Source organism: Brassica napus, chromosome A10 (assembly GCF_020379485.1).
Source record: "Brassica napus cultivar Da-Ae chromosome A10, Da-Ae, whole genome shotgun sequence".
NCBI lineage: Eukaryota > Viridiplantae > Streptophyta > Magnoliopsida > Brassicales > Brassicaceae > Brassica > Brassica napus.
In genome coordinates this window covers 16,517,696-16,542,126 of record NC_063443.1, presented here as the reverse complement: position 1 = coordinate 16,542,126, position 24,431 = coordinate 16,517,696, and the positions used below count along the sequence as shown (strand labels likewise).

The window sequence follows — 24,431 nt, the reverse complement described above, 5'->3', positions numbered from 1 at the left end:
TTCATTTATCTACAATGTTATTACTGCCCGTCATTTCTCAAGAAAATACATTATTTTCCGAATCATAGCAATCATTCAAATTCTACTGGAATGTACTTATGTAGTCTGCTTTCAGTTATTAATAATTAAACGTGAAAAAGTTAGAAATTAATTCATTAACTATTTATTTACCGCCCAATGAAGATTCCACAGACTTGGCATGGAAGTCGTGAACATTCAGAGCTGAAAACCAAAAACAATTAAAAAGCAAAATAATTTATAATTAATGATACAAAACCTATCAAATTTAAAGATTCCACAAATAAAAAACTCAGTGTTGTCTCTCTCTATCTCTATCTCCTTCATCCCGCTCTCCCTCTCTCTCTATCTTAATATCTGTTTTGTGTGCTCAGATCTGAACAGAGACATAAACTGAAGATGACTGACCAAGTCTTCCCAGCTTCCAAGCCACCAACCGCCACTAACGGAGTTCCACCCGGTGCTGCCTTAGCACCTCCTCCAACTACCGTTAACGGTAACGGAACATCCAACGGCATGTCTAACCAGAAACCTCAAGTCTACATTCCAGCTAACCGCCCCGTTTACCGTCCACAGCCTTACAGTCGCCATCACCACCACCAATCTCGCCCAAGCTGCCGGCGAGTTTGCTGCTGCTGCTGTTTCTGGTCGATCCTAATCTTTCTTCTCCTCGCGCTCATGGCCGCAATAGCCGCCACCGCCGTGTACGTGATCTACCACCCTCGTCCTCCGTCGTTCTCCGTCCCGTCGCTTCGAATCAGCCGCCTGAACCTCACCACGGCCTCGGATACTTCCGTCTCCCACCTCTCTTCCTTCTTCAACTTCACCTTACTCTCCGAGAATCCTAACCAGCACCTAACCTTCTCCTACAACCCCTTCGCCGTCACCGTTAAATCCGTTAAATCCGGGGAGACGCTCGCGAACGGCACTGTCCCTGCCTTCTTTAGTGATAACAAGAACAAGACGACGTTTCGAGGCGTGATCGCGACGTCTACGTCGGCGCGTGAGCTGGATCCGGAAGAAGCTCGGCGTCTGAAGTCGGATCTGACGCGGGCGCGCGTGGGGTTGGAGATAGAGATGAGGACGAAGGTGAAAATGCAAATGGGGAAGGTGAAGAGCGAAGGAGTGGAGATCAAAGTGACGTGTCGAGGATTCGAAGGGACGGTGCCTAAAGGTAAAACTCCGACCGTGGCTACATCGAAACAAAGTAAGTGTAAGTCTGATCTTAGCGTCAAGGTTTGGAAGTGGAGTTTTTAAAGGAAGCAGGTTTGATAATTTTATGGGTCATTTTCTTGATTTTATATAACTTTTGGAATGATTCAGAAGAAATTTTCTTTCTCAGTTTTTAGTTAAAAATTTGCAGAGAAGAGTCAGAGAGATTTGTTGTTAGTACTTAGCCGTAGAGAAGGCCTGAGAATTCACCTTCTGAAAATTTTCTTTGGATTTTTGTTTGTTTTTTCTTTTTCTTTTGGGTGTTTCTTATTTAAGTTATGAATGGGATACAAAGCATAAATGTAATACAAGTACTACAGTACTAAAAAGCTGGAGATGGCAGTGACTGCATTAGTTGAGAACAAACAAGTTATAGTGAGAATTGAATGTGAGATCGTGAAATACAACACGTAAACAGTTACCTTAAAGATGCATAAAGAAAGAGACAATGTTGAAGACACACAATGGAAAAAGATGTTGAACCATATGATCGATCTCTCACATAATATCAGCTCATTTAAGAGAACGTGCATATGAAAACTTAATTATTTCACCAACTTTACCATATTTTGAAGAAGAGCCCATAAATGAAGAAACTGAAAGAGAAAACGAAGAAAGCCCAGGCCCAAAGATAATTTGAGGAACCCAACACATGTCCTAAGCGTGTTCACTTATGTCTTCGGTTTCCGACACCATTGCCTTGGTGGGTATTATTCCGCCGTAGAAATCAGATTTTCTCCCCATATCACTAACTTCGCTTCTGGAAAGGGAAGAACATCGTAATCAATGGCAGAGAAGCTGGAGCCGGCGAAGGTTTTGTACTGTGGAGTTTGCTCTCTTCCAGCTGAATACTGCGAGTTCGGTCCCGATTTCGGAAGATGCAAGCCCTGGCTCGTCGAAAACGCACCCGATCTCTATCCTGATCTCCTCAAAGGTACCCTACATCTTATTTTATGAAAACCCTAATCCAAAAAAGCTTCGACCACTTCTCTGTGCTAGTTTGATTTAGATTGTCGGCTAGTGATTCTTGATTGAATCCTGTTTTAAATATCCAAACTTTTAGATTTTTATTATTATTATTGTTGTTGTCTCGATTCTTTGAGGGTCTAAGAAACTCACACTTTGTCTTAAACTTGATTGATATTCCTATCATGTCTTAATCAAATATCATGTCGGCACTTACGTATTTTGGATTATTGTCGTTCGCTTCTTTTGTATCCTTGCTGGTTATGATGATAGAGTTTAATCTGATTTAGAAGACATACTAATTGATATTTGATATGGATTATTATTAATTGTGTATTTCAGAGGCTAATGAGAAGGCAGCAGATAATGTCTCTGACAAACTCCAGTCCGTTGGAATCTCTTCTGGTGGCGCTGATGGTGCTCCATCTTCATCTCAGTCTGGTATGTATCCCTGGACCATGCATGCGTCACTTTTATTTGCAAATTGCAATTACACATATCTTTTACTGTACGTTGCTGTGAACAGTTCAAACTATATATTGCTTAGTGGCTGGAAGTATCTGTATTTTTTTTTCTTTTGCTGGGGAAATCTGTTAAACATCAATGAGCAAATGTTCTTTTTAGAGTTAACTGATTTGTGTTGATTCTTATTGTGGAAAGGATTCAGCTATTTTCTTTTTCTTCTGCTGAATTTCTCAATTTTTGTTTTCAAATTTATGTATAGGAGGGACATCAAAGAAGGAGGAAGCGAAGCGCCTTCCGGGAGGGAAACTAAAAAAGAAAGTGAGTAGTTTTGTGTAACCTTCCTAGAATGTTACCAAGTTTTCATGTAACTTTATAAAACAGACATGCTTAGCCCAAGCACATTTCAGTGGACTACATATTATCGTTTAGGTTTCCTTTCTCTTTTATGTAAACCCTTTTTGTCTAATTATCTAATGGTTACGGATCGTAATATAGGATAGACAAGAAGTTATTATTGAAAAGGTTGTGCGCAACAAGCGCAAGTCTATCACCATCGTGAAAGGACTAGAACTGTTTGGTGAGTTGTTATTTGCTTCTTTGTTGAGATATCTTTGTATTCTTATTGGCTGGAACAAACCTCATTTTTGTGACCCTTTAAATTTGTTCATCAGGCATAAAACTCAGTGATGCGTCTAAAAAGCTTGGGAAGAAGTTTGCCACTGGAGCATCAGTTGTCAAGGTATTTAGAATATAGATTGCAAACCAAATATGAATTATGAGTTATGTTTTGTAACTGCGCCAGCACCACTCGGTTTGTTTCCTTTTCGTCCTCTTATGCTTAAAGTTATCTATGTTTCTGCGTTTCAGGGACCAACTGAAAAGGAGCAGATTGATGTTCAAGGGGATATAATCTATGACATCGTTGAATTCATTACAGACACTTGGCCCGACGTAACATAACCTATCCTTCTTTATTTGTTTTTTCATATGAATAAATTCTTTAAATGACTGTTTTTTAGAATTTTTCCTAAAACCTCTCCAATGTTGCATTGCCTATATCCAGGTACCTGAGAGATCCATTTTCTTCATTGAAGATGGGAAGAAGGTTCAAGCTGGTTGATGACCACCTCTGGCCTGTTTTTTTTTTGGCATGGCAGGTTCATGTGTTTGGTGGAAACGCTACGAGATAATAACTTGCAACGTAACATATAGTTGAATTATCATATACTATTTTCTTTCTCAGGCTGTGATAATCCCTGTCAGGTTTCTCCAAGCATCTCTGTTTATGACATTTAAAATGTGCTTTGAAATGAGGACTGCTTTCTTTATTCCACATCCAGATCAAATAATCGATGGTTGGCTTATTGTATAAATTGAATTATCCCTTAAAAGACAACCAGAGAGTGCATAGTTAACTGACATGAAAATATTTATCAATCATAAGAACTTTTGATGTGCTTAAACCAGACCACCCTAAACGTTAATCTTGGCAGCCTGTATTGAACGAAGCTATTTAAATTCGCGACTTGATCATAAGCGCTGATCTTATGTGGTCTCGGTTACTTGTACTGACATCATCATCAGCTTTCTTGAGATCCAGTTCGAAGAATGATAAAACAGTAGAAGCAAGCTGATGCTGGTGAGAAGTGAACTCATGATCAGCTCCTTCAATAAGACAGTTTATGATTCTTTATGTATTTGGCGAATTCTGATGCTTCTGTTACATGCACTATCATATCGTTTGATTCATGAACTGTTAGCACCCTGAAACATACAGAGAATCATACGTTCAGCTATCATACTGAAACCAAAAGAGACAACTCATTCTAGTCTGATGATAATGAGGATGGTTTCAAGAGTGCACCTGCAGTTTTCATGAATTGAGAGACATGCTTCATGAGTGTTGGTTGTGAGACGGTCCATTAGACTCTCCTCCGTTACTCGGTATTCAAACTTTCCTGCAACGAAAAAAAGGTAAGGTGTTGTCTCTAATACGCCACACCATGTTATAACAAGAAGATTTTACCTTTTCTGTTCCTAACATCAATGAACCCATTCTCCTTGATTCTCTTTAAGTAGTCCTTACCAAGCCGCATTTCTATCCCTCTCTCAAGAAAAAAGCGTCCAGAGATATTCACAACAGTCTGCACATCTTTGTACTTTGCTGCGTACAAAAGCACCACACTTCCACCTGCCAACAATAACAACAACGCTCCAGTCTTTCATATTTTACCTTCTTTTGTATAAAAAAAAAATCATGAGGTCCACCTTAGTTTTAAAATTTTTATTTAAATTTCACGGTTTTCCCCACGCAAGTGTTGCAGAATGGAGCGAAGATCTTCAGCTTCACGATGATAGTTACCATACTCAAATGATCCTTGGCTTTCCCTGAAGAAGCCCATTAACATGTGTAAACACACTTACACCACTTCGAAAGAAAGAAAAAGAAACTACAATTTGCCTCAAAATCAAGAAAGAATGGATTAACCCGTTGCCAGCGAAATCAAACCGGAAAGAACTGATCATGGCCTTTTCAAAGAAATTAGCAATGGTCGGCATTGGAATCCGATCCTACAAGATTATAGTATTAGATGAAAATAACACAAAACCAAATTTTCAGATAAAGAAGAAAACTGATGAGAATGCTACCAAAAAAAAAAAGAAGATGAAAACCTTTGATGAACGAAAGCCATGGCAGATGACAACAGTCTCAGTTGAGCCGGTATCATGCAAAACTCCCACGAGTTTCTCACCATGACTGTTCTCTATTACAATTCTTCTGTGTTGCATCTCTACAGACGCAAGATAAAAAACATCATTCGATCACCAACAATGTTCAAGCAGCTATAAAAATCTCATAAAAGAAAAGCTTGTTTGGAGATTTATACGATCAAACAAAAGTGACTCCAGATCAAACATTCAAAGCTTATGACATAACCTCTATGAACAATCTAACATGAATGATCGGTCCAAACGTATGGAACAAACACCCAATGGTACAGTTTAGGGATACGTTGATGGGTCATGTAGGAGATGAAACTTACCTGAGTTGTCGCTTCGTTCATTGCTAGATCGTTTCCAACGTGTCTCCGACATCGGCGCGTGGAAGCGTAACGTTTCGATGCGGGTCTCTAGGCGTGACCGTTGTCCGTTACAATTACAACACCCTCGGCGACTACAATTAAAGTTTTACCGCTAGATTTACACTGTCAAAAATGTACAATGTAAGTTTGTATTTACAATGAAGAAAATATTTATGAAAATGTATTTTTGGTCTTTCTAGAATTTTGTTTTCGAACTTTTTATATATTAAAATGTAAAGCAACTTTTTATTTTTAAAAAAATCTAACACAATACATTTGAGTTTTACCAAAACATCTTAGTTAATAATAATACTCCTTCCGTTCCTTAAAGTTACATATTTTAGAGAAAAAATTTGTTTCGAAAAAATCTATTTTTTATATTTTCAAAGTATATTTCATTAACAAATTGCAAACTTCAAAAAACTTAATTGCACTAATTGAATTTTTATTGACTTAAAATTATAGAAAAAGACAAATACAAAAATATACGTAAATTTAATGTGTTTTATTAAAACGTGTGAAAAATCTAGAATACATAACTTTAAGGAACTGAGGGAGTATCAAGAACACAAGTATACATAGAAATGCTTTCTCCTTCTTTATATCGCAGGTTTTTGAAAAGATAATTCTTTTAATAAATAAACAAAGACCATCGACCAAGTTGGTTTAAAATGTATTAGCCCCGCCTGATCTGATGAAGCTTCCTCAATCATACAAAATGATATTTAATTACATTTACTCCAAAGACCTTTCACTTCAAATGTTTTATTAACAAAGACCAAAGACTCAACAAAATAAAAATAATCAGCCTGTAATAGTTACAACAAAATAAGTATCATAATTAATAACAATTATCTCATATCCCAGAGCGAGGAACTTGCGGAGCATACTATCTAGCAAAGGAGGCGAGAAGTGATGCCGTCCTTATTTTCCATATAGATCAGATCTAGCCAAGCGTTTTTTCAGAACGATCCAAACTCGACCATCACTTGATTTTTTAAAATGGGTGTTGATAAAAACAAAATTAGTAACGATTATCCTCAGTGTTTATCCCATTATACTTCGAGCTTAAGACAATAGAAATTTATTGTTAATATACATTAATAAAAACCATCGACCAAGTTGATTAAAAATACACTTAACTCCGCCTTGCCGAAGTTTCCTCAATACTAGAAATTACAATTTAATTTAAAAAAAAACAAAAGCTTAATAGAAATGACTTCATACCAAGGACTAAAACGCCTAATGATCTGAATAAATTAAATTAACATAATTAACAACTACTATCTCTTTTCTTTCCGAGAAACAATTAACAACTATTTAAGAGTTTCTTGCACGATACTTCGAGCATACGACAAAATAAGAAGAAGTTGTCAATGTCAACGCTATTGGCATTATAAATGGAACGAAATTTCATGACGACTCTATAATCATTTTCTTGGCAAGACCTCAAGATCACTTATAATCGTAAGACACATTGTTCATAATCCCCCAGAATCAGTTCCCGTCACAGAGTTAGATCTTCAATGGCTCAACACGGAAACGGCGCGCTGAACAGGACTTCCTTCCATTTCCAACCTCATAGAAACTGGATCAACGGTTACATTTCTTTTTTCTCTCTTATTTATATTCATATCTATCACACTGTCAAAGATCTCTAATGTACAGTTATTTCATAAACCAATCTGTGGCTAATTTATACACTATATACTTTGTACAACTGATCACTGAATAGGGTTATTAATTTTATACAACACGGCTAACTATTAGTGTTGATGTTCTGAAGTAACTAATAAAGATAATTGTTTGTCTTATTTTTTTTATGTCACTCTTGGTACGTTGATGCATCTTGGAATCTCTGAAGATCCAAACGGTAAATAATAATTCTACAAACTCTTAACTTGTGATTCAACGAATCTCTAAAAGTTTGAAATATTTATTCTATAAATCTTGTTTTCAGCGCCAATGTATTACAAAGGATTCTACCATATGTTCTACCAGCACAATAACTTGGCTCCCCGATTCAGTGAGATAATGATATGGGGACACTCTGTTTCACAAGACATGGTCAACTGGATCCAACTCGAACCAGCCTTTGTTCCTACTGAGTCCTTTGACAGACACAGCTGCTGGTCTGGATCCGCCACTATCCTCCCTGATGGCAAACCGGTAATTCTATACACTGGACTCGAGGAGCACGAGGAGCTCGACAGACGCCAGGTTACAGTTCTTGCCGAACCTAAGGATGCTTCCGACCCTCTGCTTCGTGAGTGGGTAAAGCCAAAGAACAATCCTGTGATGCTTCCGCCACACGACGTCCCTCACGATTGTTTCCGTGACCCTACGACCGGGTGGCAAGGACAAGATGGGATATGGAGAGTTATCGTGGGAGCTAAGGAGATAAATACTGAAAGAGGAATGGCTGTTTTGTACAGAAGTAAAGACTTTGTGGAATGGACTAAGTATCCGACTCCTTTACTTGCGACACAAGACACAGGAATGTGGGAATGCCCTGATTTTTTCCCGGTTTCTTTGACCGGTAAAGAAGGTGTAGAGACATCGGTGAACAATGCTAGTGTAAAGCATGTCTTGAAAGTGAGTTTTGGAGGTCATGATTGCTATGTTATTGGTACATACTCTTCTGAGAGTGAAGACTTTGCAGCTGATTCTGAGTTCACTAACACAACTGCGGATTTGAGGTATGATCATGGAACGTTCTATGCTTCTAAGGCCTTCTTTGACAGTGTTAAGAATCGGAGGATCAACTGGGGATGGGTTATAGAGACTGATAGCGTTGAAGATGATCTCGAGAAAGGATGGTCTGGCCTTCTGGTAAATGTTTTCTAGGTTTAAAAGTAGTCAAACAGATAACTTGTAAAGAAAGTTATTGAACTGGTTTGTTTTTGGCTTTAGTCTCTTCCTAGGGAGATGTGGCTTGACACAAGTGGAAAGAGGCTGATACAATGGCCAATAGAAGAAATCAACTATCTTAGGACTAAACAAGTTAGCTTGGATAACACGCATCTCGCAGGCTGCTCGATTCTTGAAATATCAGGCATCACTGCAGCACAAGTAAGTTTGTGCATATTGTTTTTTTGTCAGGAATTAAGAACTTATATTTGTTTGTGTATCTTCTTATTTTTCTCTTGTTGTTGTTAAGGCTGACGTAGAAGTGACTTTTGATCTGCCTGTTCTGGAAGGCAACCCCCAAGTACTTGATTCTGATCATGTTGATGATGCGGTTTTGTTCGACCGTGACAGCTCGGTTGGATGTGTTTATGGACCTTTTGGGTTGCTAGCATTGGCTACCAGTGATTTATCTGAACAAACTGCAATTTTCTTCAAAATAATTCGTCGTGGAAATGGATATTCGGTTGTAATGGGCAGCGATGAGAATAAGTAAGATTTAAACTATAACCAAATGTTTCTTTCTCTAAGGTAAATATGATGTTTCATTTTAACAAATGGAAATGTAGGTCTTCGTTGAGAGACAACGCAAGGAAATCTGCACATGGAACAGTCCTAGACATTGATCCACTACATGAGAAGATATCATTGAGATGTTTGGTGAGTTGAATTCAGCCTTTTTGCAATAGTCCCTTCTTTTATTTTAAACAATTTAACCCTTGAATAACATTTTTTTTTGTCTTCGTATAGATTGATCACTCTATTATAGAGAGCTATGGAGCAGGAGGAAGAAATGTGATTACTTCTAGGGTGTATCCCAAAGTAGCAATTGGTGAAGCAGCTAAGCTTTACTTGTTCAATGATGGAACAAGGGGTGTGAACATATCGTCTATGGAAGCTTGGAGCATGAGAAATGCTGAAGTCAATTTAAACGCACTTTAATTTATCAGTAACAATGCTGCTAATAATAATAATAATCTTTGGACTGCCTAAAGATGATTCCAGTACTTTTATGAGTTTGTTTTAAGATTTATCCGTGTTTTGTGTTCAAGATATTGGTGTGTGTGTTTTTCTTTTCTTCTTTTAAATCTAAGTTATGTGTTTATCATAATACTGAATTTGCACGACTTCACTTTTATATATTAAAATCATGCTTATCAGCATGCCTCTTTTCGCCAATGTTTTTTTGTAATCAAGTAGGACTTCGCCAGTATCACCACTATTATTAAGTAAACATTAAGTAAAACAGTTTAGAGATTAGTGATAAATCGTGAATAATTCACTTCATAACAAAAAGACCATTGACCGAACAAATTAAGAGTACATTATCCCATTATTATCTTCAAATGTTCCCACAATTTAAATTAAACAAAATGAATGCGACAAAAAACGTAAACAAAATGAATAATATATATGAGCTACCTGGTCCGATCGAGAATACATTTAACAAAGACCAATGACCACAAACCTTAATAATTGAAGCAAAAATACAATTAACAAATACCTCGAAAACTTCTTTCACTTTGCTTCAACCTTTGGACAGATCGAAGAGGTAGCAAACGGCAATGGCACTATAAATACACTGAATCTTTCTCACAACCCTATAACATTTTCTTGACAAGATCAAAACTCTAGTATATACACTGTATAAAGAGAAACTAGAAACAATGGAAGCTGTTTTTTTTTTATAATCATGGAAACTTCCAGCCTTACCGAACTTCCTTCCATATTTCAAGCTGGCTCCTAGCTCAACGGTTATTATTCAGTATGTTCTAATTTTTCTCTGATCCGATGTGCAACAATACTCTTACATATCTATTTTTCCTAAATAAAGATTATTAATTTTCGTCTATTTGTTTTCTTGTCACCTCTGGTCCTTGGATTATTAAAACCTACGTTGCATCTTTGGAACACATGTTACCTTTGTCAGTATTTCACAGTTGAATGACGATATTTTTTGGTTTCTAGATCGATCACTTGGTTACAGAGAGCTATGGGGGAGGATGAAGAAGTGTAATAACGTCTAGGGTTTATCCGAAAATGGCAATTGGTGAAGAAGCTAGGCTTTACGTATTCAATCATAGAGCAAAGGGTGTGACTATGTCGTCTTTAGATGAGAAAAGCCCAAATCAATTCAAACGAAACTTAATTAGCCATCTTTGTAACGACTACAACATCCCTTTGGACTATCAGAATAAGTTATCATTAGATTTTTTACGTCTATGTATCTTTGACCTAAACTTTCTTCGAGATGAAAAATAAATAAGGTTTTCCACGCTTTTTAGGGCTCTTTGGTACACCAAATAAGCAACAATGTTTCATCCTATAGTTTCTGTTATCAACATGGATTTTGGAAGAATAAGAAAAAATCTTTTTTTAGTAATGCGAATTTAATCAGTGTCCCCTCTTAGAATTTGTGGTGGAGATGTCTCAAAAATTTTAGAAAAGAGAAACCACATAGATTAATTAGACCCTTGTCTTTTCTGTATACTTTAAACTGTGGCCATTGTAACCTCACCTTCACTTATGTTGCCTTTAATCATTTCGATTTCTTTCGGTATCTCACTTTCTAATATTGTCATTGTCATATATAATGTTTGTGCATTACATCATTCGACTCTCATTGGATATTGCTACTCTGATTTTCAATAATAAACACATTAGACGATGGAAATCATGGGGTTGTTCAAGTTGATCCGTTTATTTTAATTTTCTTCCTTCCTATAATGGTGATGTTCTGTTGCTGCCGTTGGAGCGCGGCACAGCTTCAAAGACCGTATTTCAAATGATAATAAAATATAAACTATATTATGAAAGAATATAGATGAAATAATAATAAACTCGTAACAAATTGTTCTTGTTTCAAAATAGAATAAAGAACTTGTTTTTCCTAAACCAACCCCCACCATTGAGGAGCTCCAATATCTAAGGGTAGTATTTTTCTTATTGGCTGAGATGTAAAATTTGTTGTTCAACATAAAACAAGTTATCTGTAAGTATGATTTATGACTAGGAATAACTTTATCAACTAGGTAAGCTATTTGAGTGGTTGTCTCGCTGTGAGATAATTGTTGAGAATTTTACTTTCGATTCAAAACTAATGAATGAATTAACGAATCATGTGTAAGTTGTAAATCCAATCAATCATAATCAAAATATATAGAGGAGGTTTCACGTATTAAAGAATCCAACGGCAGTGATTGTGCAATAATTGTGACTTGTGAGTGACACCTACTTTTACGTCTATAAAGATTCTTGGGCCAAACTCTCTTATTGCACACAATATAAAATCTACTAGAAAAAGAGAGATTCCTAATACATAAACAGGTATACTCAAATACCTAAATTGTTCAAGGAAAAGATAGTAGTCAGATTCCGTGGTAATCAACTGATTCTATATAGATTTTCATAACTTCGAGGTCATTATTTAATAAAGAAGACCGATCATCATCGATAAACCATTGTACTAATGACCCCTTTTCATTTTTGCTACCCTGAATTTACCAAGAAAAATTGCTTAATCAGTACTTTTATTTTAACTAATGATTTAAGAAGACATTATTAAATTTTTATGAATGATTTTTTTTTTTTGAACTTAATTTTTATGAAGGATCAATCATCACAAAATTCATTTTCTCTTCACATGAACATTACATTTGAAATAGAAATTGAAGAAACAGAAATAATTTGCAACTGATGGAGGAAATCACACACGTGATAAATCTAAAGAAAAACAACCATACTAGTGAAAATAAAATTAAAATACACAACGGGAAAATAAAACAGTTTTGTGTTTCATTTCATAATCAAGAACAGAAAAAAGTAGAGCATGAAATATACAATGGATTTTGTTACCAGATTTTCATAATAGCACACTTATGCCCATAAGGCTCCAACCTCGACGAGTCTAGAAACTAGATGACCACTAAGGTGAAGTGCCACAAGAGACTCGAACCCACCGACACAAGCACCACCGATGAAGAGCACCGGAGCGGTTTGAACAGCGAGGCAAGCTATCTCTTCTTCGTCGACCTCGATCACTGTTGGATGGACTCCAACGGTCGATAGAAGCTTTTTCATGACGTGACACATGCAACAGGAGGAGGATCGAGTGAATATGAGCACCGGATGCTCCGATATCAACCGTTCGATCTTGGACTCTGAAGTCTCCTCTTCATCGAACGATAGGCTCGTCGAGGCGGTGGAGGAGGATAACGGTGGTGGTGCTGTAGGAGGAACCGTCAGGTCTACCGAAACGTCGTCGTTAGGAAAGTTCCATAAACCTTGCATCTTCTTCATTAGAGAGAAAGTGGGAGTTTTGTTGATGTCAACGCGAAATGAGAAGGACCATAAATGGAAATATATATTGGGTGTCACTATAGCTATAATGACGTAACCATTAGGTAATTATATATTTTATTCTCTTTATTTTATAATTATTTCGTCAATTTTTGTATTTCCTTGAGGTCAGCTTGGTCGCTTCTGAAACACAACTTATGGCTTCTAAGAATGAACATAATTTAGAATAATGTTTAAGAACATTCGAAGAGAGATTAAAGATGAAAAAGATTTTAGAAAACTATTGAGCTCAGATAATTTACGCAGCTGTCGGATGTTAAAATTCACACGTAGAATCTGATTACAACAACACATGTAAGCATGTATGTGTACAATGTTTGTATATGTATCAGTTGTATATCAATTTGTTAAAAAGGAATAGAAGCCAAAGAAGAAAACGAATGGTTTTGAGTTTTCCATGAAATCTGGCGTACATGTTGGATGTTCGAGAGATTCGAAATATTTGTATATAGCTTGGTATATACGTAATACGCCAGCATCGTCGTCAGTCTTACGACTTCGTGCTGTTTATTGTCTGAATCCCTCACGAGTCATGACGTAAAAAAATGTTTTTAACAAATGCCTGCTAATAGGACAAAACACAGATATTGAATATGGATCTCTGCTGGCAACAAAAAGTGGTTATATATTATATTTTTCTTGTTGAAAATTTATGTTGGCACATGTGCGAACAAAAGTTTAGAGGACCATCTATGTAATTAACTAATAACATCATTTGAATCATTGTTTGAACAAGAGAACTATTCGGTCTATATAAACAAATAGTTAACTGCTAGCGCTTAAGATTTCATTAGGTAATTAATATGTATGTCAAAAAAGAAGAAGAAGAGATATGTATGGCAGATGTCATTGTCTACCTTACATGAAATAAAAGTTTTGTTAATTGCTGCATGTTGTTAACTATGTTAGCACATATCAAATAGTAAAGCTTTTATCTTTTTAATCATAATTTTTCTAGAAATTTACAGGTTTGGGTATAGTTAATTTGTACTAGCTAGTCGATAATTAAAAGAATTATTGCTCAACTATTGGCTATTTATGTGTTTGCGAAAATCGCACGTTGAGTGGGGACATCAATGGGGCGTGTAGCACACGTAGAGGAGACAAAGTACAACTGAGAGAGTGAAAGAGTTAGCGGAGAAGGGAAGTGGTCACATGGAGATATATGATAAGTAATTGATGCTGATGTCTTTTACTTGTTTTAACTCGGGGTAAAACTGGAACCACTTGACGTCAGCAGTATCAGATCATCAGACAATGTCTATGCTAACATCGACAACGGTATCTTACGAAAATATATTATGTATTAGGCTTAGAATATTTACAATCCACGTCCGCACCGCAGTTAACAGTAACAAAAATCTCTACATATACCATATATCTATATGTTTTTATAACTGTTAAAATCGCACCGCAATTGAACCGCTTGTTATGCACCGCTCAAACCGCAGTCACCATTCGGAACCTTAATATATTTGATGCATAGGATTGATGATGATACGTATCATAAATATATAACGAAGAACTTTAAAGGAAAAATTTAACTCCCAACATTTTCAAGAACAAAATTATTAGATAGATTGCAGGAACCTAAACACAGACAGCTTCGACCTTTTAATGAAAATAGAGATGATAGAGCAAGTCGGTGGATGTTTTTCAGAATGAGGGTTGTCTCTCTAGTTTTCTCTAATCCTATGCAGCCAACAAAAAGATATCCTTTCGGTTGATATTTCGAAGAGACCACACTAGTTCATATTTTTTGGGAATTCGGCAATTAAAAAAAAAGAAAAGAATAATCATCTAGAATTATTTTCGAAGAGTAAATTAATTAGTCTATTGATTCCATTTAAAACTATTAAAAAGCATATATCAAAATTAGTTAGTGTTTCTTTCTTTTCTTCTAAAAACCCATGTTAGGATTGAATTAAACAAATCTATAGATGATTTTGGGATAGATTTTCATTGTAGAAAATCATAAATGTTATTTCATCTGGTCAGAATGACAGTAAAAAAAAAGAAAAAAAGAATGATAGTGATCATTGATTTTTATGTATGTTATTATTATACTTCCACGTCCAAAACAATTTGGATCTTTCGCTGCAGAAGCTCGTGGAATCTACTTCAACGTTTGTTCTAATCTCGGGGAGGGACTTAAGCTATGTTAACAGAACTCAAAAGCTGTATCTTGGTTCTTATTATTCTTTTATTTTTAATTTGTAAAAAAACTATGTAACAGCCCAAGCACGAACAACGATCACATTTGTGTTTGTAGGAAGAAGATAAAATAATAACAACGAGCCCAACACAATATTTGCTTCTTGAGCTTACTTTGTGTAGTTTTATTGGGCTTCCAATAGAACTGGGCTCGTTTGTCTTTAATTGAAGAACCACTTGACAGAACAGCACCGTTAGGAGGAAAGGCAAGGCAGAACCTGCTCCGTCTGTGTCTGTACTTTGTAGCCTCGTGGTAATCTCCAGGGGCGTAGACAGGTTAATGGGAATGTGGGCACGTGCACCCATAGTTTTATTAATATGTAATCTTTGTGTATAGAATTATTAAAACTTAGCTGGATGAGATGGTAAAAAATGGGTTATGCACCCATAATCAACTTAGCTCAATTCTTCATTGTGACACTTTTATAGTTTTATAACAACAATGCACCCAATTGAATTTTGTTCTAGATTCGCCCAATCTCACTGACAAAATACATTATACCACGTTACCACCACAACAGTAAAGAACCTCCTCCGTGTGTTTCAATTGTATCAAGTAATAAGTAAGCTTATGAAGCGACCATCTCATTGACTAATCCTCTGCTCATATAATTATTTTGTGGTGCAAGTAATAAGTAAGCTTATGAAGCGACCTAAGTTAAGTAAGTCCAAACGAACACAAAACCTAATGATCCGTCCAACACTTGAACTTGGAGCTGTTCCCAAAGGAATTAAACAAGGTTTTATTTTATCTATAAGGATTACAAGATTTTCGAATGCGACTTACTTTAAACTCTTCCAACGTTCAACCATTTTTTATTTGAACTTCATGTATGAAGTCATCTTAACATTTTATTTAGTCAATTAGGTTAAAGATTTTCGATAAGACCCACTTCGTAAAACCGGATTAAAACCACCTGTCTTTTGTTAAAAAAAGAAAGGATGAAGACATCCACTAATACAAAATTTTGTTAGGTGTTAAAGAAAACATGCATCAATGCTTGCCCTGTACAGTTTTAGTTCTCATTTGCGCCGGTACAGTCGTACAGAGAGGACAATCAATTTTGGGTAAGCCATGTTTGAAACATCATCTTTCTAATGTCTTTGAAAATAAATTAAAATATTAAAAGTTTAATGTATTTTTCTATGTAACGTCATCATCCATATATTGCATCTTCTTCCTAGTGCAATAATGAAAAAAAAATCAAGATAAATGAATCATTCATGTTACTTTAATTTTAGTAATCACACAGAATTTTTCAATCGAATTTTAGATATCGTGAGCAAAGAAAGATACGGTCATGTACGATTATAGCAAAATGAAATATAAAAAACGATGTTATAAAAAAAAAAGACGGATTCTGCGGGCCTCTTAGAAATTAGTCTTTAGATTTATAAAATCTTTGGGATCACATTATAAAAAAGAACAAAGAAATGCATATTTATATAACGACATAGCTTTCTAGGTGCGTGCATTTGCGTGCTTGCACTGAAATTATACACTCAGGTCAATGCTAACGAAAACACGTATTATAATCTATATAAAATCCTGTTAGATACCGATCAATAGGCTAATACTATTTATTTTGTTTAGAGAATCGTAAATCTACAAAACTCTTTCTAAGAAGGCAAGAAAACTCATCAACAAAAAAAAGCTAAAAAGCTGGTAGTGGTAACTGAAAACATTTACGATAAGTTTAGGCCGCCGGTGACTTAATTAGCCTTTATTAACAATGTGAATGTACTAGATGACATAGTCACGCATGACTCATCGAGTGGAAATATATTATTAACATAACAATGGAGTCAAAACTCGAAGAAAATGACCTGATACTACGTTTATGATTAACTAAGGACTTGGAAAAAAACTCCGAAAAGTTCTAAGATCATCAGTAGATATGTTCTAAGAAACTTTATATTTCCCACATATATGTACAAATAAACATACAGCATAGTTTCGGGGAAGAAAACATACAACTTAGTAAACGAAGACACACATACAAGATCCAAAAATCAGACTCAAAGAATAAAAATCTACTAAAAACAAAATGAAAATACAGCTTTTAGTCTTTCTTTTGCTAGTGAATCTGCCCATCCATTTTTGTTACAAAGAATATGAATTAGCATGCGGTAGTCTTATTTTGTGTGGAAAGAAAGAAATAGCAGACTTCAGCTAAGCTCACCAAGACCAGTTTCGTCACTCACGAAGGAAATCACAACATTGTTGAGAGCTAAGTTAGCTGCTCTTCATAGCTAGGCTCAAATTATCTTCTCAAGAAACATCAAACAACGCTAGCACCACTCTCTCAAATATTGGAACCTGGTTCACATTTATCCAGCCGACCCAATGTCTACCTGATATTTTGGATTGCTTCATTTTATTTAGTCTCTTTTTCTTTCTGTAATCAGTCTGCTCTTATCTTTTTCATTTTAGAACACATTGTAAACGATAGCTTCTCTAGAGAAGGAAGGGAACAAAAGATGGAACAAAGGTTATTAAAAAAATATGAATTAGGTTTACGTTCTCGAACTCTTCTCCATAACACATTAATATTCGACGCGAATGCTAACCACGGATTCTTAGTGGTTATGTCCACTAGCTCCGAGCACCCTTATGTGCACCCTTATGTGAGCCAGAACCAACATGTTCCATATAGGTATTTCACATACACAAATATAAAACCAGAAAATAGATAAGGTTAGTCCCGTTTAATCCCATTAAATACCAAGTGGATATGTTATAGACAACAAAACACGTTAATTAATTAATCAGTTATTTATATGTAAACTTTATAAAAATACAAAAAGCGACAGATTGGCGTTGGACGAGGGAAGGAGCCTGTGGAGGCTCATGTGGGCTTCCTCTGTTCGCCATATCTATGCACGTCAAATATTTCAAAATAAAATAATCATATTTTTACATTTAAATCATAATAATAACGAGATACATACACCTTGTTATATTTAATAACGTTACTAGTTTATAAGTTTTCCTTTTGAATATTCTGCTAATCCCTTATATATTAATTGAGGAACATTTGAAAAGATGTAACCTCAATTTTGTATTAATTAAAAGAGGTCCCAATGCATAGGTGGCACTCAATTAGGTAGTCAATTACATTCAATTGAAAAATAAGTAGGTCCACATTCGATTTTTATATGTTGTTAGATACATAAGTTGGTCAAACTATATGATATAATGATATGATATGATATTTTCTTTCCTTAAATAAAACCTACGGAATTACCATAAATGACTAATATATATATGACAATTAATGATTTTAATAATAAAGATTTGATAACAATGTATATCTCCTCCATCATTTTTTGTTTAATTTTATATTATTAAAATAAATTAAACAATCAAATTAGCTATAAAAATAAAATTAAGATTTTTTCGTATATGTTATATTTTGAATTTTTAAAAACGACAATAAATGACTAAAACTATTAAAATTATTATGTTAAAAATTAATGATCAACGGTTTAACATTTTTATTATAAGAAGATACACATGATTTTAAAACCATATGAGTAAAAAATATCGTTTAATAATAAAATAAATAAATAAATATATATATATATGTATTAAACACTATATACCATAAGATTACATAAATATTTTAATATTAAAACTTTCAATGAATTTTCAAGAACATTTATAAATTATAAACTTATTAAAGATTTCAGATTGAAAATTTTGTTATCGATGATTTAAATATTTTGTTATAAAACGATATGAACGATCATAGAACCGTATGATTATAAATTCTTATTTAATAAATAATTATACTATTCCTAGAAAAATAGGTTGGTCCATCTTAACTTATATTACACTTTTTATTAAACTAACTATCGAATTGATAAATAACGTACCAAAAAATGTTTTGCACTTTCCTTAAATAAAAGCTACGAAATTACCTAATATGATTAACGTATATGTGAAAATTAATTATAATGAATAATAAATATTTGATAACAATTTTTGTATCTTAGTTCTTTTTTTAATTTTATATTATTAAAATATATTTAAAAATCACATTAAATATATAATAAAAACATTTAAAATTTTTCTAATATGTTATATTTTGAATTTTTCAAAACGTTTATAAATTATTAGAAATGTGAAGATCCCCACTCTGAAAATTTTGTGATCAATAGATTATTTTTTTGTCATAATAAGTTACAAATGATCATAAAATTCTATTAATATGAACTTTTATTTAATATTATAAGAAGATACACATTATTTTAAAACCATATGAGTAAAAAATATCATTTAATAATAAAACATATATATATATAGATTATACTATATACCATAAGATTACATAAATATTTTAATATTAAAACTTTCAATGAATTTTCAAAAACATTTATAAATTATAAACTTATTAAAGATTTCACATTGAAAATTTTGTTATCGATGATTTAAATATTCAGTTATAAAATGATATGAATGATCATAGAACTGTATGATTATAAATTCTCATTTAATAAATGACTATATAAAATATACTATTCTTAGAAAAATAGGTTGGTCCATCTTGACTTACATTATATTTTTTATTAAACTAACTATCGAATTGATAAATAATCTACCAAACTTTTTTTTGCACTTTCCTTAATTAGAAGCTACGAAATTACCTAATATGGTTAACGTATATATGAAAATTAATTATTATGAATAATAAATATTTGATAACAATTTTGGTATCTTAGTTCTTCTTTTTTTAATTTTATATTATTGAAAGATATTAAAAAATCACATTAAATATATAATAAAAATATTTATATTTTTTCTTATATGTTATATTTGAATTTTTCAAAACGTCTATATATTATTAGAAATTTGAATATTCCCACTCTGAAAATTTTGTGATCAATAGATTATTTTTTTGTTATAATAAGTTACAAATGATCATAAAATATAACGCATATGAATTTTTATTTAATAAATATTCAAACTAAATAATATATATATATATATATATATATATAAACACTAATGATTTAAAGCAACAAGATTGGCTGATCAATTTAGTCGTCGAGTTGAAATCTTTCAAAAGTATGTGAAAGACTAAAGTCAAAATAAATATGGATTTAGAATAGTAGTTATATTTTACTAACCAAATACCGAAAAAAACGAACCGAACCGAAACCAACCCGATATCCGGATTGAACACCCGTAATCCAAATGAAGCCAAACTATTGTTTCATTCTCCAAAATATAATAAAAATAATAACTTAATCCCGCGCAAGGCGCGGGTCTTATCCTAGTTCAGTAAGTAAAATTGTAGTTGTGATTTCACCAAATACTTTTCAAGATATTATACCAAACTGATCCGTTTTATATTTTCCAAAACGCTACAATCATCGATTATCCCCACAAAAACTATTTTTACATCCAATACCAAATTTTTACCATAGCAGTTATTTTATTAGTACCATTTACCAACACAGTAAAAAAAAAACACAATTTAAATAGAGAGGCTTATCTTTCCGACACCTCCACTCGGGATTAGAGTTTTGTTTTGTTTTGTTTGTTCTCTCATTCGATCCCGTCCCTCCCGTCGTATATAATCTCGTCACACAAAAGGTTTCGTCTTTCTCACTTTATCTCTCCCCCTCTCTCCTGGGTTTCTGCGTTTTGTTTGATAAATACCTTTGATTCTTCTTTGTAGATTGTATCCATTAATGGAGGAGAACCAGAGAAGCAGGTTCAAAAAAGTTTGTGTCTTTTGCGGAAGCCACTCTGGTAATAGAGAAGTCTTCAGCGATGCTGCTATCGAACTCGGCAATGAACTCGTTTGCTCTCTCCTTATCTCTCTGTTTTCTTCCTCTAATGATTGCTTATCGTTTGGTTTCGTGATAAAGGCATAGACTTTTCAAAACATAAGACAAAGAAATCAACTTTTCTGGATATACAACGATAAAAATCAGTGCTTTTTTCTCTGTTTTTGAATACATAAACACCAACTTGTTCGTTCAACATGGCTTGAACACAATGGGTCTGTGGTTCTGTCTGTACTGTGTCTACTAGAGATTTTAGTTGACTATTATAACCGGTCTTCATCTGTATACTGGATGTGTTATCTTTGTTTTTGTTGATTGGATTTACGATATGTTTTCATTCAAAGTATCCTGTGCATGTTTTGGATTTGATTGTCCATCTGAAAAATTGTGTAGGTGAAGAGGAAGATAGACTTGGTTTATGGAGGAGGAAGTGTTGGGCTGATGGGTCTTATATCCAGGAGAGTCTATGAAGGTGGTTTCCATGTACTCGGGTTAGTCAGCTCTTACAACCTCCCTTTATGTCCAAACTTCTTTTAAGAGTTTCTGATTTGGATTCTCTTTAACTTGCAGGATCATTCCCAAAGCTTTGATGCCAATTGAGGTATGTTAGTCTTCTTCTATCCAATGATGAATGTGTGTTCAATGCTACCGCTTGGTTCTTGTGTGCTTTATATAAGTTAATATGGGGGATTGTATGGTTTAACCTTCATCAGATATCTGGTGAGACTGTTGGAGAAGTAAGGGTTGTTGCTGACATGCACGAACGGAAAGCTGCAATGGCTCAAGAATCTGAGGCCTTCATTGCTCTCCCTGGTGAGATAAAAAAAAAGTCTTAATACCCCCATTCAAAGCAAACTTAATGAAGCTGAAAGTTTTTGTGTTTTTGGTTTCAGGAGGTTATGGAACAATGGAGGAGCTGCTGGAGATGATAACATGGTCACAACTTGGTATCCATAAGAAGACGGTACTATAATACTCTCTCAAGAAGAAGAAGTAGAGGCTACTGAATCCTATGTTTTGATCCATTTGTGATTGTTTTCTGCAGGTTGGTATATTGAATACTGATGGCTACTATAACAATTTGCTTGCTTTATTTGACACTGGCGTCCAAGAAGGTTTTATCAAACCAGGGGCACGTAATATTGTGGTTTCTGCACCCACAGCCAAAGAGCTTATGGAGAAGATGGAGGTACATAAACAACTTAGCCTTCCCTTTTTTTCTTGTTGTGTGATTATGTAGTCACTTTGTATTGTATCTTCTCATAATTTGTTTTTTCATATTCTTGACAGGAATATACTCCTTCACACAAGCATGTTGCATCCCACGAAAGCTGGAATGTTGAGGAACTTGGAGCTTACCCTGGACAACAAAGCAATCATCAATAAAGAAAAAGAAGAACATTCTTATTGATTAGCATATGCTGCTACTTCCATTTCAAGTTTTAGTTTGATTTATTTGCAGAATCCACAACAATGTGTATAAGAAAACTCAAAATCTTGTTGCAATTTGAAACATCACATTCGGGTCCCAAATAGTTTTAAGTTTTTTTTTTTTTTTGGGATGCTTTCTTTATAAAGAAGAAACTCAATCTTTATTGTTTTGATTTTGGTTTCACAACCAAAGAAAGAAAGGAGGAATCTTTATGATTGTGGGTGATGCAGAAAAGTCCCTACCCACAAGTGTCATATCATAGTGAATGAAACCATTGGAGTACGAGTGTGGTCCCTTGTTTGTGGTTTCATTCGATGGCTTCAGTAGAAAAGCACAAAACAATGTGAATGATGTGTGACCAAGTTGGACATTGATTGATGGGTTTCTTCTTTTTGCCAAGTGCCTTTTGTGGTGGGGAATGGTTGGATATGTCTTCCCCTTTCTTCTACGTTGGAGCATTTTGATTAGTCATTGACTTGTAGTTATAAAAATGATGATGATGACGTTCATGGGTAATAAATGATTAGTATAGAACATGGTTTTAGATAGTAATACAACTATAGACTTGGTCAAAGTTTAATGTAGTCTTTGTTTACCACCGTTTTAAACTTTTAATTAATAAAAACTATTAATATCCGTTAAAAACGAGTTCAATGGTCTCAGCTTACCAACAACCACCACTAAGCATTTCGAAAGATAATTAAACAAAAAATTAGAAACAAACTAGCTAGAGATGTTATCGTTTTGACCACTCTTTAGGAACATTGATCAATGTTTTGTCTCTGTCACCAATAATGTACCGCAAATGAAAACACTAATACGTTTAAAAATTTGCATTGAATTTGCATTGGCTTTTTCTTTGAACTTTGCTCACATTGCCATCGCATTTTATAAAGTTGTATGCAGTGCCGGGCCTAAGGCAAAATAGTCCAATTTTTTTTATTATAGATAATAATACAAATTGTAATACTAGTCAGATAATACTTTTTATATAAAATGTAAATAAAAATTGGTATTTTGTTATTTCAGATTTTGAAGTTATTATATAAAAGGAAAATTATAGAAAGTTCCGGTGGAAATATAATATTTTTGATGGAAAAAAGTATATATCTAATTTTTAAACTGACAAAAAAAAATCAACATGCAAAAAAAAAAAAGAGAAAAAGCTTGTGTCTTTAAGTTCAAAAAAAAAAAAGCTTGTGTCCATGACAATAACTGAAACGAGAGAAAAATGTTTGAATTATTTAGAAGAAAACATACGGGTTTTTTTTCAGTAAGACGCTAACTATATTATTATTTTGCTAATGACTACAAATATGGGACCCCAAAATTTTCTAAAACAAGTGGGGCCTGAGGCTAATGCCTCAAAACTTATACCATTCGCACGCCTCTGATTGTATGTAAGTTGTCTACTTCCAATCTAGTCCAACTACAAACTACTTGATGGAGGAATATCTATAGGAATTCTCTTATAAATCTTTTGATTTATAATAGTCTTGAAACCTTAATTATTTGACAAGTGACACTTGAGTTTTCTGTCAAGGCCAAAGACAAAAGCTGAATGGGAGTGTGTGTGGGGATAAGGACCCACATAAAAGAGGAAAAATAAGAGTGTGTCACTTCATTGTCAAACATATATTGTCTACCTCAGATTTTAAGTATGTCCTGATTTGGTACCAATATATAGGTTAAGCTCCAACCTAATTGGATGTTCGGTTTCTTTTTCTATTATGCCATCTCCATCTTTTTCCCCAATAAACGTTGGTTAACCTGTCTTTTTCACTCTTAAGTACCGACGACCTACCTGTACGTGCACATCATTTTCCAATGGGTCTACTGCTAGCTTGCAAAATGACAATAAATAGACCGATTAATCACTCAACTCTTACCTAATGGGCCTATTGGCAACCATGAGTATGGCAGACACTAATGATTATGTGTGTTTGTTAATCGTAATAATGATGAGTCTTATTTCG

General features: G+C 34.2%; 5 protein-coding genes across 6 annotated transcripts; 4 read left to right on the top strand and 1 right to left on the bottom strand.

Moving 5' to 3' along the window:
* The first annotated feature begins 250 nt into the window (after positions 1-250).
* On the top strand, positions 251-1,408 carry LOC125579059 (NDR1/HIN1-like protein 6). The gene has a single exon (XM_048742388.1). The coding sequence runs from the start codon at positions 418-420 to the stop codon at positions 1,273-1,275; it is 858 nt and encodes a 285-aa protein (XP_048598345.1). The 5' UTR covers positions 251-417; the 3' UTR covers positions 1,276-1,408.
* A 493-nt stretch (positions 1,409-1,901) lies between these two features.
* Positions 1,902-3,989, top strand: LOC106430914 (translation machinery-associated protein 22). The gene is made up of 7 exons (XM_013871709.3): positions 1,902-2,164; positions 2,539-2,637; positions 2,921-2,979; positions 3,157-3,238; positions 3,333-3,400; positions 3,529-3,612; positions 3,725-3,989. The coding sequence occupies exons 1-7, from the start codon at positions 2,017-2,019 to the stop codon at positions 3,779-3,781; spliced, it is 597 nt and encodes a 198-aa protein (XP_013727163.2). The 5' UTR covers positions 1,902-2,016; the 3' UTR covers positions 3,782-3,989.
* Positions 3,990-7,062: 3,073 nt separating this feature from the next.
* LOC106430884 (beta-fructofuranosidase, insoluble isoenzyme CWINV6) lies at positions 7,063-10,926 on the top strand. Of its 2 annotated transcripts, XM_013871679.3 has the most exons (7): positions 7,063-7,343; positions 7,609-7,617; positions 7,705-8,576; positions 8,658-8,816; positions 8,905-9,143; positions 9,221-9,311; positions 9,402-9,762. In XM_013871679.3, the coding sequence occupies exons 1-7, from the start codon at positions 7,271-7,273 to the stop codon at positions 9,591-9,593; spliced, it is 1,635 nt and encodes a 544-aa protein (XP_013727133.1). In that variant the 5' UTR covers positions 7,063-7,270; the 3' UTR covers positions 9,594-9,762. The 2 variants fall into 2 exon arrangements, with proteins under 2 accessions (XP_013727133.1, XP_013727134.1); XM_013871680.3 differs by lacking the exons at positions 9,221-9,311; positions 9,402-9,762 and adding an exon at positions 10,620-10,926 and having other exon boundaries at positions 8,905-8,998.
* A 1,454-nt stretch (positions 10,927-12,380) lies between these two features.
* On the bottom strand, positions 12,381-13,154 carry LOC106430871 (glutaredoxin-C10-like). Its single transcript, XM_013871671.3, has one exon. It carries the CDS (start codon positions 12,948-12,950, stop codon positions 12,528-12,530), a length of 423 nt encoding a protein of 140 aa, XP_013727125.1. The 5' UTR covers positions 12,951-13,154; the 3' UTR covers positions 12,381-12,527.
* A 7,562-nt stretch (positions 13,155-20,716) lies between these two features.
* Positions 20,717-22,577, top strand: LOC106430854 (cytokinin riboside 5'-monophosphate phosphoribohydrolase LOG8). The gene is made up of 8 exons (XM_013871652.3): positions 20,717-20,826; positions 20,912-21,035; positions 21,417-21,514; positions 21,594-21,624; positions 21,737-21,836; positions 21,917-21,987; positions 22,069-22,212; positions 22,314-22,577. The coding sequence occupies exons 2-8, from the start codon at positions 20,925-20,927 to the stop codon at positions 22,407-22,409; spliced, it is 651 nt and encodes a 216-aa protein (XP_013727106.1). The 5' UTR covers positions 20,717-20,826; positions 20,912-20,924; the 3' UTR covers positions 22,410-22,577.
* The last annotated feature ends 1,854 nt before the right edge of the window (positions 22,578-24,431 follow it).